The sequence below is a fragment of the Sorex araneus genome, chromosome 1, assembly GCF_027595985.1.
Source record: "Sorex araneus isolate mSorAra2 chromosome 1, mSorAra2.pri, whole genome shotgun sequence".
In the NCBI taxonomy this organism is placed as follows: domain Eukaryota; kingdom Metazoa; phylum Chordata; class Mammalia; order Eulipotyphla; family Soricidae; genus Sorex; species Sorex araneus.
The window spans coordinates 52170372-52186754 of NC_073302.1; the positions used below are offsets into that span (position 1 = coordinate 52170372).

At 42.9% G+C, this 16383-nt stretch overlaps 1 protein-coding gene and 1 pseudogene across 2 annotated transcripts in view; both read left to right on the forward strand.

The window, feature by feature from the left end:
- The first annotated feature begins 722 nt into the window (after nucleotides 1–722).
- On the forward strand, nucleotides 723–1012 carry LOC129400855 (ribosomal biogenesis factor-like; annotated as a pseudogene).
- A 12970-nt stretch (nucleotides 1013–13982) lies between these two features.
- Nucleotides 13983–16383, forward strand: part of MLLT3 (MLLT3 super elongation complex subunit) — a 322233-nt gene continuing 319832 nt past the window's right edge. The window contains exons 1-2 of one of the 2 annotated variants that reach the window (XM_055132210.1): nucleotides 13983–14261; nucleotides 15755–15935. In XM_055132210.1, the coding sequence (XP_054988185.1) occupies nucleotides 14250–14261; nucleotides 15755–15935 (193 nt within the window). In that variant the 5' untranslated portion in view covers nucleotides 13983–14249. Of the gene's footprint in view, nucleotides 14262–14624; nucleotides 14782–15754; nucleotides 15936–16383 lie in introns of those variants that run through there. The other variant, XM_055132214.1, reaches the window with a different exon arrangement.

The window sequence follows — 16383 nt, forward strand, 5'->3', positions numbered from 1 at the left end:
CAAAGCCTGGCAAGCTACACATGGTGTATTCAATATGCCAAAAACAGTAATGAGAGGCCTCATTCCCCTGACCCTGAAAGAGCCTCCAATCGTTGGGAAAGAGGAGTAAGGAGAGGGTGCTAAAAATCTCAGAGCGGAAGGAATAGAGACGTTACTGGTACCCACTTGAGTAAATCGACGAAAAACGGTATGACAGTGATACAGTGACAGTGACCAGAGAAGATTTTGTTTCATGTAGAAAGACTCCTTTTCTTTATAAATAACTTCAGTCTATATACATTATTCATTTTCTCTCTTCTTACCCTTATTATACAATTTTTTCAACTTTTTATGTGTTTTATTGGTTATTGTTTACTTAGTTGACTTTTGTTTATTGGGCCACACCATTGGTGTTCAGGTCTTACTCCTGGCTCTGGAGCAACTCCTGGGGGGCTCGGAGAACCCTATGGGATGCCCTGGATAGAGCACTGGTTGGCTGCATGCAAGGCAAATGTTCTACTCACTGTACTATTGCTCCACCCCTTTCCCCTTTTGTGGTTTTAGTCTTTCTAAAATACATTTTCTTCTGAACATGGTTTTAAAGTGCCTGAGAGCTGAGAACTGCCATTACTCAACAAAGTGAGAATTTGATTGGTTTTTCATTGTGATTGTTCAAGAAAGAGTACTGATGGTGTCACTTGAAGCAGGAACTGCTATGCGGGGTACTGGAGATTTGTCTGACAATGGTCAAAAACAAACTGTGAAGGCAGAAGACCAGGAACATGTTTCTCATAGCCACCAAAAAAACAATCTTAAAGTTAAAAGCAAAGCAAAACCAGTTACTGCTAATCTTAAGAGGGTAAATATTATGAGTGATAAAAAAGTAAACAAGTAAATAAAGCTTTTGTAGACATATAAAAAGAACTTGCACATTTCTCAAAAGGCCTTTCCCTTGAGCCTGATTCCTCAGCAATGTCATGAAAATAAACCAGTTAATGTTGATGAAGCTACAAAGTTAATGGCTCAGTTGTAATACAACACTGGTGATGCAGCAAATCTCCCCCAAAGACCAATGAATTAAATGTTTTATATGAGAGAGAGAGAGAGAGAGAGAGAGAGAGAGAGAGAGAGAGAGAGAAAAGAAAAAGAGTACTAAAAAATAATATTAACTGAAATGAAAACAACAACAAAGAAACAGATTCTGGGTTTGGTGTTTTTTTTTTTTTTAGAGGCGAGGTGGTGTAGAGCCATACCTGGTGGTGCTCAGGGATTATCCCTGACCCTATGCTCCAGCGTGACCTCTCATGCAAGTGAATAATCCTGTTTGGTGGATGTAGAGGACGTGAAGCAAGAGAAAGGAAGAGTCAGCATTAGATTTGTACACCTGACAGAAGACTCAACATTTCTGCTTTAATGTCTGATACGCATCACTTTATTTTTAATTTTTTACTTATCTTTTATTTTTATAAAGTTGTTCATAATAACTTATTACATTCAATATTCCAATACCAATCCCACTACCATTATTTCCGATTTTCCCAACCACCACCCAAACCTGCCCCAATAGCAGACCCTAAATGATTCATTTGTGTTGCTTGTTATGATCAATTCGCAAAAAATGATCAAAAAAGATTTCCTTAGAAGAAAGTGTGTGAAGATTGTTGTATCTCACCCTGAAGCTATTAAGCCCTTGTATAAGAGACTACTAACATGTTGTAACAGGTTAAGCTATGTGTTTTAATCAGGATTGGTTGCCTCCTACTTTACATCCTATCCAAAGTGGTGTGCTACTCCTGGCATCTCAGTGGCATAGAGTATGAGATATTGCTTCAGGAATCCTAAAATTTTGAATGGATGATATAGCTGAAGTTAATTTTTAATTGGATGGTGACTTTGGGGTCTGGAAACATCTCTGCAGCTTACTGATCTCTTTCAAGATTCATTTATGAGTCTCTGGATCGTGGCTAGTTAATGAGCTTATATGGCACCAGAGGCAGTTCATAGGCATGACTGCCAACTTCATGGAAGAACAGGGGATAGGGGAAGTGGCCCATTCCTGACTCTGTGAGAGCCTGGAAATTTTGGTCACAAAGCCCACATACCTGAGTTTGTCAACAGATTCTTTCCTGGAAAGGCTCATCTGAATCTGTGGAGTCCAGCCGCAGGCATAGCGGTGACTGGGTTCTGGAGGTTTTCAGCTGCAGGGGCTTTGCTTGGGAGGGTAGAGAGCTCACCCGCTCCACTCCGGGGTGCACCAGATATAAGAACCAGCCTTGAGTGGGATCTGGAGGCATCTCTATGGCTTGCTGATCTCTTTCAAGATTTATTTATCTGATACGCACCTCATTTTCCACGAAGGCTCAACTCCATTTTTCACTGGCTTCCCCAAAGTCCCCACTGTCCACTATCTGTGGGTCTGGGGATTGAATAAAGATTTGTTCGAAAGATTAGTGCCCTGATCCCTGTATTATTTCTCTGATTCCTGTTTGGGAACTTAAAAAGACAATTTCAGGGCCAGAGCAAGATGGTAAGGTTCTCGTCTTGCATGTGGTGAACTGAGGTTTGGTCCCTGATACCACATATGGTCTCCCAGCATCACTAAGAGTGATAAATGAGCACAGAGGCAGAAATAAGCCCTGTACACAACTGGTTGTGCCCCTAACCAAAATTTAATGACATGAACAAAAATAGCATTCCATTAGATTGAATGGTTACTTTCAGGTTTTTCTTTAATTCTTAATTTTCATAAATTTTATACTGTTACCTTGATGAATTACACGGGGTGGGTTGAGAGGGGTCAAGCATGTCAAACATTAGTACACATGCCTAAGAGAGAGGCACTGAGTTCTATCGCTGGCATGGCACAGACGCCCTGGGCACTGTCGGGGAGGCCCTAGTAGCTTGTGAACATCTCAGTGTGATCGTGTTTGGATCCCAGAGGCTGAGCAAGGACTAGTCAGGCCCCCAATGCTGGCAGAGCATCGCAGGGAGCAGGCCATGCATCTACTCCAACCCCACAGGAGGTGGCTTCTATTAAAATAATATTCCGCAACAATTTTTTTCCTATTACTATGATAGAATAAGATGTCTCAAATTTGTTATTTTGGGAAAGTCTGCGATTCCTGAATGCTGCCAATTGGATACAACTTCTTGATGTCAAAGAACTTCCTTTTTGAGAAATGTGCTTGGCTCAGAATTACTCGCACTCGTTAGTTTTGCCAAGTGAGCTTGCTTATCCCCACGAGTTAAATCATTTTATCTTTGACATTCAGGTGTAGGTTAGCCAATTTCTATGGAGGTTGATATTTTTAAGAGGAAAAAAAAATCAGCTAGATTGATTTAATACTATTTTGTAGCATTTTCATATATTTTTATATGAATTCACTGAACTCTTGACATCAAACATGTAAAATTAAATAATAAAGTCTTGGCAATTGCCTTCAGATCTAGTTTTTAAGGCTTCTCATGAAACACAAAACATTTGGTAAAACATGATCAAATACAGGGTAGGAGAGAATGAAGTTCCAAGTACTAGTATAATAAAACCAGAGGCCAGGCAATAAATAGTATGAGAATGATAGGGCAAAAAACACAAGTGCAAGGCAAATGCCCTATATGCACCATACTATCTCTCTGGACCCACCAGGAGTAATCCCTGAGCATTGCATGTGTGGGCCCCCCCAAACCAAAACAACAACAACAACAACAGGAGTCACTGTCACTGTCACTGTCATTCCCTTGCTCATCTATTTGCTTGAGCAGGCACCAGTAACGTCTCCATTGTGAGACTTGTTGTTACTGTTTTTGGCATATTGAATATGCCACGGGGAGCTTTCCAGGCCCTGCCGTGTGAGCAGGATACTCTCAGTAGCTTGCTGGGCTCTCCGAGAGGGGTGGAGGAATCGAACCTGGGTTGGCTATGTGACAGGCAAACGTCCTACCCACTGTGCTATCGCTCCAGCCCAGGACCAGGAGTATTCTAATTTTTTTCCAGCTAGAAGAATAAAACTATATATACCTTAACCTTGATGGTGTTTGTAATAGCCAAATTGCCCTGGCAACTCTGTTCCCAAGTTGGGTATAAAATTCTAACTGGGTCCTGGGTACAATAAAATTCATATTATTCCTTGTTTTTAACAAGTAGATTAATTCCAAGAAATACGTTGTCTTGAGGAATTGTAAAACTGAATACTAGCCTGTTGAAAGACATATTTTGTTGTTGTTATGTAGGTCACACTCAAGGGTGCTTTGAGGTCCAGGTGGTGCTGAGGAGAATCCGGTGCTCTTGTAGAGCATGTTTGCTAGACCTTTCAGCCATCTCCCTGGGCCCCAAACAAATGTTCTTTTTTTTTTTTTTTTAAATGAGATGAGAGTATTTGTGCCACACCCAGTGGCGCTCAAGATTTATTCCTGGCTGTGCACTCAAGGATCACTCCTACAGTGCTTGGGGGACCACCTGGGGTGTAGGGGAATAAATCTGGGTTGGCCCTTTGCAAGGCAAGTGCCCTACTTACTGTATTATCTCTCCAACCTTCAAACAGAAGTACCTATTTCACTACATAATTCCAAATGTTTCTGTCCTGTGCCTTCTTTTTGTTATAGTTATCTTTCCTTTAACTAACATCACTCTTCCAAGTCTATGTTAGAGAAAGTGGTTATTCTTTTTTTTTTTTCTTTTTGGGTCATATCCGGGGATGCACAGGAGTCACTCCTGGCTCATGCACTCAGGAATCACTTCTGGCGGTGCTCAGGGGACCATATGGGATGCTGGGAATCGAACCGGGGTCGACCGAGTGCAAGGCAAATGTCCTACCCGCTGTGCTATCACTCCAGCCCCCGAAAGTGGTTATTCTTGTTTTGATTTTTTTCTAGTACACTACATCAATAATTTTACAGATGATAGACTGAAAAGTAGAAATTACTAACATGAAAATTACTTTTAATTAGGATAGAAATCATAACTTCCTCCCATTTAATTCAAACAGAAACAACAGAACCAAAAACCTAGAATGCCTAGCCAAAAAAGAAAAAGCTCATTAAATGGCTGGGTCAAGGAAGGAATGATTTGGTGCATTTTCATTGGAAGGTGGGAACTTTCTTTATATCTTCTATTATCCTTTAAACATGACACTGTCTCAAGGCTCATGGTCACACTACTGCTGAACTCTCAAAGCAAAATGTTGGCCATCCAATAGCTCAAAATACCGTTTTAAATACAGGTTTGTAGATGATAGTTATAGGTCTTCATTGGAGGTAAGTTTAATGGGTTTGAGACACATCTGGTACTAAAACCATAGCACAACAACTAATTAGTTTTAAAAAACTACATGAAATATGTTATATGAAGTTTTATTTTCCACTTTGGGATCACTGGAAAAAATAAACCCTTTAAAATGTAAAGCCCTTAATAGAGACAATTTTTCCATAACACAGAATATTTTTGATTCCCACATTATTTTGAAGTCTAGTTTGATTTTTAAAATAGCTTGGACTTATCGTGTTTATTTGCTTTTTTATTCAGGATTTGATTCCCCCTGCTCCCCCCCACACACATTATTCAATGACCTTTCTGTCCCTAATCAACCTTTTAAGGAAAACATGGTATCTTTTTGTATTCTCTCTCAAGTTTGGAAAAAAATAGAGTTCTCTACCCTGTTCCTATTTTGTCCCTTCTTTAACACACTTCTCACTATGGAACAGGCTGACAAAAATTATTCCCACAAGGATGTTGGTCCTAACATGAGAGTCTAAAGAGCAATCTGTTAATATGTTATTTGTACAAAACGACTAGCCAATTTTGAGACACTGAATGGCCTATATTTGATCAAGAAAGGTTCAATTCTGGATTCTGAGACGTGCTAACCTGACAGGTGTCAGAGGTAGGTGGCCTTTAAAGAAAATATTAACTGGGAACAAATGCTTTAGATGGCTTCTAAATGAGTCAAGGCTACTCATGTAGCTGCCCTTGAGCAATAAAAAAAGGAAAGTCAGTGCACTATGCACCAGGTCAGTGATAAAAGCCATGAAAAAAAAAAATCTTTCTCCACCAGACAATGCTGATATTGGCAATCCTTGAATGCTATTAAAAAAAAAAAACCCACACTTCTTTTTGAGAAATGCTTAATGGGGCACAATTAAGCGGTATGTAGAATTGAATGACCTTTAAATTGCTGTAATCTCATGAGGGAAACCTTTTACACACAGCATCTACTTTTGAAAGAACATTCACATGAAAATATTGTCACTAATTCAGCAGGGCACAGCAAACCCGTGTCCTGTGTCTTGCTCCCTTTGGAGTCCTTTATTGACAGAGAAAAGCTGAGCTCCCCCAAGATGCTGACCTCAAACATGTCAGTCAACCAAAAGCCATCACACTGTTACAGTTCAAAAACAAATTTTAGGGGGAACAGAAAGGAGGGTAAAGAACCCTCAATGGTAACAACCATCACATTAAATACTTTAAACACACACACACATATACACACAAAATATATACAAAACCAAGATTTCAGAAATTAGTTTCAAAACTTAGGCTTTTGTAGGGAAAATCTGCAAAAAAAGTCTATGATCACCTCGATTCATGTTATTAACTTTATCTTTCTATTTTGACTCATCTACTTCAGAGTAGGTTATGGATATTATGCTATTCCTAAGAATTAGGAGAGTAGTCTATACAGACACAACACCATTAACACATCCAGGAACTTTAGCTATAATCCAAGAGTATCACACAAATATGTACATATTAAAATGTCCTCAGTTATCCCAGAAATTTTCTTGAAGTGATTTAAAATTTTTTTGTTGAAGAGTGGGGGTCACATTCAACAGTGTTCAGGGGGCTATATCATGGAGGTGGGATTTGGTTCTGCACCCCAAGTGAGTGAGTGTTCCAGGCCTGGGAACCATGTTATCAACCTGGTTTTTCTTTTTTTCTGGGATGGCTATTAAGCATTCTATTTCATTTTTATCTTGTTTAAGTTACTTCTAACCTGAATTATTTCGTGTGTGTGTGTGTGTGTGTGTGTGTGTGTGTAGGGGAATTAGGGCAGGGGGAAATATTCCAAGGGGACACTTAAGATAATATATGAAGACTCTAGATCAATTATATTATAAACTGTTCCACACAATATACATTTTTATGATTTCTTCCTCACAATTGGGAGTCATGTATTTTTGGCAGGAATTACATAGGTGATGCTGTATGCTTTTTTTTTTATCCAATTACCTTGCAACATATTGTAGAATATCAATCATAGCTTACTGTTTAAGAGGCAGAGCTGAGACAGCTATTGTTTCTTTATATATTGCTGGTGATTTTTCTTTTGGTTTTGTTTTTAGGGTCACACCCCAAGATACCCAGGACAACTCCTCTGGACTCTGTGCTCAGGGTTTGCTCCTGGTGATGCTTTGGGGACCCTGCAGTGCTGGGGATTGGCTCTGGGCCATGCAGATAGAAGCATGCACTTCAGAATGATGAGTTATCTCTTTGGCTCTGGCAATCAGATTTCTCCACTGTAAAGACTGCTGCCTCTCTTTGTAGATAATATGTAATCTCTGGCAATTCATTAATACTATAATCTGTGGTAATATTTAATATCGCAAGGTAAATAACATTCTCTAGAAATCATTCCTCTATGTTTTCAGCACATTTTGAGAGTTCTTGACGAAATCAATCATTTTATTGGTGGCTGCATTATAATGATTTTTTCCTAATTCTATTATTACTTGCACATATGTTAATTAACTTTTTTTTCTTTAAGGAGACATAACTGGAATCATTGAAAAATCATTAAAAAAAATCTTTGATTTGTAAATACTTGGAGTCCTTGTGACCTTAGTAAGTAATTTCAACCATTTTTCTTTTTTGTGCCAAGATCAAATCCAAGGCTTTACATATGCAAGGCATGAGCTGCATCACTGACAATTTATGGCCCACAGGCTCCTGCACTTTTTTGTATAGATTCTTGTGAACGTATTCAATATGCCAAAAACAGTAATAACAAATCTCACAAAGAGATGTTATTGGTGCCCACTCGAGCAAATCGATGAGCAACAGGATGACAGTGATACAGTGATATTGTGAATGTCACGGGCAGATATTTCTTAGTGATATATTAGTGATATACACTTGAGATACTAGTGAATTACAAGGGTCTGTTGTTTGATGCTTAGTAACATCTTTTATTTGTTGTAACAACCTATCAATTTAAAGTTACTATGAAATGTTTGGGAAAAAAATGAGTGATGGAGGCATCCTATATTTATATCCTAATTCTGAGAACCAAGAACAGTGGCTGACTTTCAATGGAGAGGCAACAAAAGCTATCTGTATGTATTCAATTCGTAATATAATCCAAATATCAAATTATGCAGGAAATTCAAGTCAAAAAATTTAAGTACATATATTAAGGTCTAATTTTAGAGAAATAAAGTTATTTGTTATTATAATAAGCAATTTTTTATTACCTTGTTGCAACATAAAATTTCTCTCAAATAGCTGCTACCATAGTTTAGAAGGAAATTCTTCATTAATTTTTTTATTTGATTTTATAAGAGATATAAAACAGAACTATTTTCAGGAGTAGCTTTTAGAAGTTCTTTGAATTCAGCATACCTGCAAATGAATATTACTTTTATATTGCTTCCTTTATCACTAGGGGTTTTTTCCAAATAATTATATCTGGAACAACAAATAGCCTAATAAAAATTAGAAAGCAAGACCTTGAAAGAGACAGAATTGACTAAAATAACAAGCTTTAGTGAGAAAAACTGTGAATAGAAACTAAAAAGTAGATGCAGTCACGTGCTTTTTTGTTCAGTTAAGAAAAAACCTAACTCTAACTTATATTTAGAAAGCACATACACATAAATTGTGTCATTGTAGATTATCTTCAAAGTGGATAATATAGTCATGGATTATTCAGAGCTCACTGTAAATAGTTTAGCCCAACCAGGATATTTGATCCTATCAGAAGGTAGTAAATCACTCACTTCTCAAAGGCTTAGTATTATTTTCAAGTCACTAGCAGATCACTTAATACACAGACGAGAGTAATTTCTTCCTCCTAAATTCCTTTTGCAGTTCTAACTGAAGTTTGACCTATTTTATCAGTTGATAAATCTTGTATACTGTTTTTCCACTTTTACCAAGTAAGACAAAAATAAATGATTTTAGGAGAAGTGAATTTTGTTGTTTTGTCTTGTTTGGTGGGGTTGTTCCCCAAAGTGCTGGGGTTGGGATTAGATCATATGGTGCTGAGGAACAAATCGGAGGCTCCTGCATGCAAAGCATGCATTCTAATCCTTTCAGCTATTTTGCTGGCCTTAGGTGATTATTTCTAGTTTTTCACTGAGTATGTGAATCAGAGAGAGAAAATCATATATAAAAACAGACCTTCCATGGAAAGTCAAGAAGCTCAAATCATTATGTAAAAAATGGAACTAAATTGTTCAGTAACCTTTGAAGAAATATCAGAGATACATAAAGATACAGAAAAGTTATCTACTTTTTTTTTTCTTTTTGGGTCACACCCAGCGATGCTCAGGGGTTACTCCTGGCTTTGCACTCAGGAATTACTTCTGGCAGTGCTTGGGGGACCATATGGGATGCCGGGGATAGAACCCAGGTCGGCCGCATGCAAGGCAAACGCCCTACCCGCTGTGCTATCACTCCAGCCCCTCTACTTTTTGAATTGCTCATTTTACAGCAAGCAGTTTCAATTTAACACATACTTCACCTATAAATATTCCACTAGGATACTTGTAGGTATTAAAAAGACATTTTCAATCACACTTTATCAACTGATCTCCAATATTTACTTTGTTTCATATTGTCCAACTTATATAACATTCTTGATTAATTTTCAGGCCTTGAGGTGCTATTTATTAAATTAGGGATACAGCCTACTAAATTAATAAATTATTACTGTAGAGGCACGCTTGTCTTGTGAATTTACAAGTGCATTGCTTAAATTACTCTCAGGGAATAATTTACACATGAAGAGGCTCTGGTGGTTAAAAAAGCTCTCTTTATTCCTTGTCTTCAGAAATAATCTTGGACTAGGTACTTAAGTGAGTATCAAAGCATTTGCTTCTTTACAATGTGTTAATGATTCATTACTATTTTGGGGTTCCCAACAAACTATTTTGAATTATGAATTAAACGTAATGTTAGAGATGTCACATTTTAGATTAAAAGGGATTAAAATTTCCTTAAGGAATAGTGCGGTAAAGGTTAGATCGATAGTACAAAAGTTAAGGCACTTGTGTGTAATCATTGAGGCAATGATTCCTGACTTATAGTCACTATATATCTTGACCTTGAATTGGTCATATCAAGTTTGTATGCTGCTTGCTTATGCGTGGCACACAACTTTATCCCAAATATAGGTGTTAATGAATTCAAGGAGAAAGAAGAAATGCTTTGGTGAAACATCCCCACCGGGCCATGATCTCTGTGATAACAGGAGCTCTGACTTCCTTTAAATCATCAGAGTATGTCTCTGGCATGTGGAATAATCAAATATGATTTTGGCAAAGGAATACATGGATGATGTATACATTTAAGTATACCATAGTGAAGAAAACATTACTTATTTGAAGTCTAATTTTTGGATTTAGTGTCTGCTTAGTGTCTGTCACATTTCCTGCCCCCTCCCTTTCCTTCCCCTCAAACCCACACAGTCAAGAAGAAACAGTGGATAATTTTTATTGATGATGATTTGAGTTTAGGCACTGATAACCTATCACAAAAAATAAATATAGACGATCAGTGTAAGTCAGGTGGGTGGCACAGGAGTTAGGGTTATTGTCTTTTTTACAGCCCACCCTGGTAAGGTCCCCAGCACCACATGGTTCCTGTGAGCACTACATGAAGCCACTTGGAACACAGAGCTGATAGCTCCCAGGACTTCTTAGGGTGCCCTCCACTTCCAATTACTCTATAAAGGTCTTGAAAACAGGAGTTAGGATTTGCTCTGGACAGTATCCAATTCTTTTCTTCATCAAGGGTTTTATTTAGTATCGTAAGGTCAGTTTCTTTGCTTTACTGCTCCTAAAAACAACTCCATTGGTTCTGGATACATGGGTTGAAGCACTTGCCATGTACATTGCTGACTTGTGTTCAACTTTTGCAAGGCTTATGGTATACCCCAAGGAAGGATCCCTCAGGGTGCTCACAGAAGCACAGACCCAGGAGTAATCCCTGAGCACCGAGGGAAAAGAAAAGAATAACTTATATGTACTTTGATCCCTGTGCTACATACTATAGTGTGATTTTTGTAGATCATTGCTATTAGGAGAGATAGATTACTTTATACCTGCAATATTTTCATCGAATATTCTTTCAGGGTTGAAGAAGTTGGTTTTTCTTTTTGTAATTTTAGTGATAAGTAAACAATAAGTACACAAAAAGTTGTTTCTCACATTTGCACTTCACAGTGTGGAGATCACAGTATATGGTGGACACCAAACTGATGCTGATATATATGTTTTGATTTTAAATTTATAACCAAATTGTTAGATTAGAATTTAAATATTAAGTAGTCTGGCATAAATTTATTTGCCCAAAAGTTGAATCTAAAGTAGTCAGAGTTGTTTTCTCATTTTGTTGTTGGGGGGCGGGGGGTCACATAAGGACATCTGTAAAAGGACTCTGTGCGCCATCTACTGACAGAATCTAGTTTCCCAGCTTCTGGAAATGAGAATTATCCTCATACAGCTGGATTTGTAATACATTCTTGAAGAGGTAATAGGGAAATGTTTTTTTCTAGCTCTGTGTCTTATTTGTGATCCTTGGAATAAATATCAATTCAGCAAACATGTAATTAAAAAAGGGGACACCAATCACTCAGCAAGTTCAAGAGAAGAGTGGATCTAAGAGAGCACAATTAGCAGAATGAGAAGTGACCCAAACAATGACATCAACTCAAATGAAGAATCTGTTCGTTTTTCACTTGTCTGCTGAGCTAGACTTGCTTGCTCAATGGCTGTTCATTGAAGGAAATGGCTGTCCTAAGGCACATCCAGATTAATCAGCTTCTAATCTTATTATTTCAAAGAACTTCTCTCTAAGTTTATTATTTTGTCAAAAATTTAATAAAGCATAGCAGGTAGATCCAAGGTTCACACATACACAGTTTGTCTATGTGAATGCAAATTGTCATTATACTTGGACACGCATTAATGCATACGTGGGAAAAATGGAGAAATCTAACCCAAGCCCAAGAACTTGGATTAAAAACGCTTCTTCTCCCAATTCTCCACACTCCAGGCAGGTGGGAGTAATTGGGGTCCTTAACCCAAAGGAGTTTTCTTGATAGCAAGTGGGGCATAGTGAAGTATCTTTTCTAGGCATCTAAATCGTTTAAATTGGAGACTTGTTGAATTGAAAGTTAAGGAGACTCAGCGTGCTCTGGTCTGACTCATGTTACCATTTAGGGATAAGTTGGGAGAATTTAAAAATAAAACAAAATGTTCAGGTAACTTTCTTTCACCTATACACTTCTCTCTTGAATCCAAGGGCAGGGACGATGTGTTTCCGTAGTTTTAAGAAAAAAAGAAAAAGTAGAAAGACATAAGGTTGAGCCAGAAAGAGGAGGATAGGTAAATTCGCAGAGGTGAGGGAGGGGCGGAATCAGCCAAAGGAAAATGTAGGCAAGATTTTGAGAGGCAGGGGAAAGAGGGAGCAAAGAAGATAAAGACGGCAAGAAAGGGACAGGAACTAGGCAGAGGCTAGGATCTTTAACAACCAAAGTTACCCCCATCTTTCACTTTCAAATCAATCGTAGATCTTATCCGTTTCCTCTGTAAAGGGTGTCTGCTTTGCTAAAGGAAACTCTTCAGCCCTCCTCCTCCCTCCCCACGCGTGGCTACGCTCTTTTCTCGGGGCCACCGAGACCAAATGCACCCATAGTGGGAACTTTCGCAGGAGCGCGCCTTTGTGATCACTCCAGCGACTGGTTGTCACCCGGGGGCATAAGCAGATGAATATCCAGAGATGGATTACGTTGGCTGTCACCAATACGTTTAAAGATTATAATCCAATTTATGCACATTACAGCCAGTATTAACTTTATCTGCTATTTTAAGACTCCCAATTGCCCCGGGGTCCTCAGAGGACTACAATCCAGGTTCTGATGCAACCCCGCAGATTGTCAGAAGGGGAAACCTCTCGAAGAAAACAACTCCAATTCGGTTCCCGGAGGAGCTGCATCCGGCATTCCCAGGTGTCTCGCTTTCACCTGGGCACCGCTTTGTGACGCCTCCCAGCCTACGACTGCCAACCCCGAGGCGATTCCGTAGAAGGAAATAGCGTTCTTTCGTGTCCCGCTCTGGTTCATTTCGTTTAGGATATGTATTCATATACCTATACATATATATATGTCTATCTAAGTCCCCCCCACAACGGGGAGTTGGGGGGTGGTGAACGGGAAAGGGTCCAGGAGAAACCTGTGCCAGTGAGAGTAGTCGCTTTCTGATGCCAGTTTGCAGGTGGCATTTCTCTCAAGTTTGTTTGGATGTGCGTTTTTGCCTTTTCAGCACAAAAACCACAAAAAGACGTGGTGGAAAGTAAGAGAAAGGCGCCCCCCGCCCCGCTTCCCCGAGCGATCTAGCACCGAAGACTTGATTTAACACCCGTCTCCGGCTACCGGGGGCTCTAGGCAGTGGCTACATTCCAGCAGTTTTAATCCGTTTTTTATTGTAGGGCGTGAGGAGTTTACACAGGGGCCGGGGTGGGTCCCCAGCTGGCCGCTCCCCCGACTCCAGCGCCCTTTCCCCGCCCTCCTCTCCACCTTCCCCCACCCGGCCAGCAGGAACCTGTTACTTTAAGCGAGGCGTTCCAGTGTGGCGGTGCGGGCCGCCGGGGTTTCGGGAGGAGGCCGGTGATTGGCTCTTTCGAGCTCCCCCTGGCTGGCTCGCTCGGCCTCCCCGCGCGCTCCGCCCCGCCCGCTCGCCCTCCCTCCGCCCCGTGCAGCTCGGAGCCCCGGTGTCAGGCGCCACGGCGCATGCTCCGGAATCTCATCCTCTGGCCCTGGAGCTGCTGCTGCTGCTGCTGCTGCTGCTTTTGCTTTTGGGGCTGAGTTTAATAAGCGAGCGAGCCAGCGAGCGAGCAGGCGAACGCGGGGGGAAAAAGGCAGAGAATGTCCGCCATCTACCCTCCGCTCCTGGGCGCGCTCTCATTCATAGCAGCTTCTTCATGAATTACAGCTGAGGGGGGCGGGGGAGGGGGGTACCACACAACACCCCAGCAAACCTCCGGGCCCCCAGGCATGGCTAGCTCGGTAAGTACATGCAAAAAAAAAAAAAAGGAAGAAAGAAAAGAAAGATAATAAAAGACCCCCCCTCCGATCCCTCCACCCCCACCCCCCCGCCTTTCCTCCCTCGCCCTGCGCCGCCGCCGCAGCCTAGACAGCGCCAGCGCTCCGCGGTTCCAATTAGAGAAAGGTTGGTACGGCTTGCAGGGAGCTGCTGCCTCTCCCAGCCTCCGCTCCCCTCCCTCCCCCCACCCCGGCGCGCGCTCACACACATACACACATACACATACACTCACACACTAACACACTCGCCCCTCCACCCCCCCCGTGCCTCCCTCCCTCCTCTCCTCTCTTTGCAATCGCAAGAAGCGCACTCTCGCTCACACGCGCGCACTCACATACACACATACACACACTCACACACACACATACACACACGGTGGAAGGAGGCGAATAATAACTCAGCCATATTTCAGCCGCCGCCGCCGCCGGGAGCCGCGGGCACAGTCCGGGGACGCGGCGAGCAGCCTCGGCGGCCACTACGATGGTGCGTTCTCCGCCGCGCGCGTGTGTGAGCCGGAGTGTGCGGGCTGACAGCGGCGGGGCCGCACGCAACTTTGCCCCCGCGCGGGGCTGTGCGCAGGCGAGGCTCGGCGCCTGTTCGCCGGCAGCCCCGCCGTTCTGAATTTCATTTTTGGGGGGAGGTGGGAGGTACTTTGGGGCCACTTTGGCTCTTGGAAGTGTGTTGCGGGGGCTCCGCTGGGCTGGCCTCGCGGATCGCGTGGGGCTTTTCGCGGGGAGAGGGGGGTGGTGCTGGGTGCCTTAAGTTATGGATGCCTCGGCGTGTTTGCCCGCGGGCGTTTGTGTGTGTGTGTGTGTGTGTGTGTGTGTGGCGACGTCTCATTTTTGTTGTGCACGAACCCCGTGGTAAGAGCACGGAGTTTGTGCCCATCAGCAGAGAGGCTGCTTGTAGTTTCCATTCCGTCTGGCACCGCGCTCCACACGCACGCACACATACACGTACACAAAGACTTCCTCGGCGTGTGCCTGTCGCCGCGGTACTTTCGGGCAGGGGGCTCTCACAAACCCCCCACTCGGGGTTCCAACTACCTCCTCTTCCACGCCGGGAAACGGCGCCGGCATCGCCTCCTAATTGTCTTTTAATTTGTTTACGATGCATTTGTGGTCGTGTCGGTAGTAGTGGAGTGTGTTCACCCTCTTCTTCCCCCCACCCCCCAGTTGCCGACCCCTGGACCCCTTTCCCGACTGGGGGTAACATTCCGTTACAATCCGAGCCGGCGTGGATGCGGTGCCCCGGCCGGGCCGGGTGGGGTTTCTTTGGGTGGGGGGGTGCGGGGGTGTGCGCGCCCACGCGCATGCAACGTGGATGCAGAGGGCACCGCTGTTTCCTTTTATGTGCGTTTCAAGAAGGAGGAAAAAAAAAATGTCAGGCGCAACGCTGAGTGCCGAACGGCCGCCTTCCTGTTGTTCACGGCTGTCTCTCCTCCCCCTGCCCGCAGTGTGCCGTGCAGGTGAAGCTGGAGCTGGGGCACCGCGCCCAGGTGAGGAAGAAACCCACGGTGGAGGGCTTCACCCACGACTGGATGGTGTTCGTGCGCGGCCCGGAGCACAGTAACATACAGCACTTTGTGGAGAAAGTCGTCTTCCACTTGCACGAAAGCTTCCCTAGGCCAAAAAGAGGTAGGGCCGGAATACAAAAGGCGCTGGCTCAAAAAAAAAAAAATGTCTTGGCTGGCGGAGGAAACAATCGCTTGGCACGGGCGGTCCCCCCCCTTCCCTCTTTGCTCCTCTCCCCGCCCCCCCCTCCTCCCCCGCGTCGCGCTCGCCGGCGGAGCCCCGGGACCCGGGTGCGCGGCGCCGCGCAGGGCCAGGTTCGGGCTCCTGCCCGCGCGCGCGCGCGCCACTCGGGTTTCGTGAAAGTCACCGCAGAGAAAGGACCGTCAGGTGTCGAGTGTTTATTCATGCCGAGCCAGCCCTCACCGGTCCTCGGGGGTTAGCCGCGGGTTCTGCGGGGAAGGTGCAATTAGTAGTTGGGTTTGGAGGGGTGGAGAGTGGGGATGGAAAGGAATAAACAGTCGGCGTCTTTTTATCCCAGGGAAACTGTCCTTTACCTGTGTTATTCGCCAGG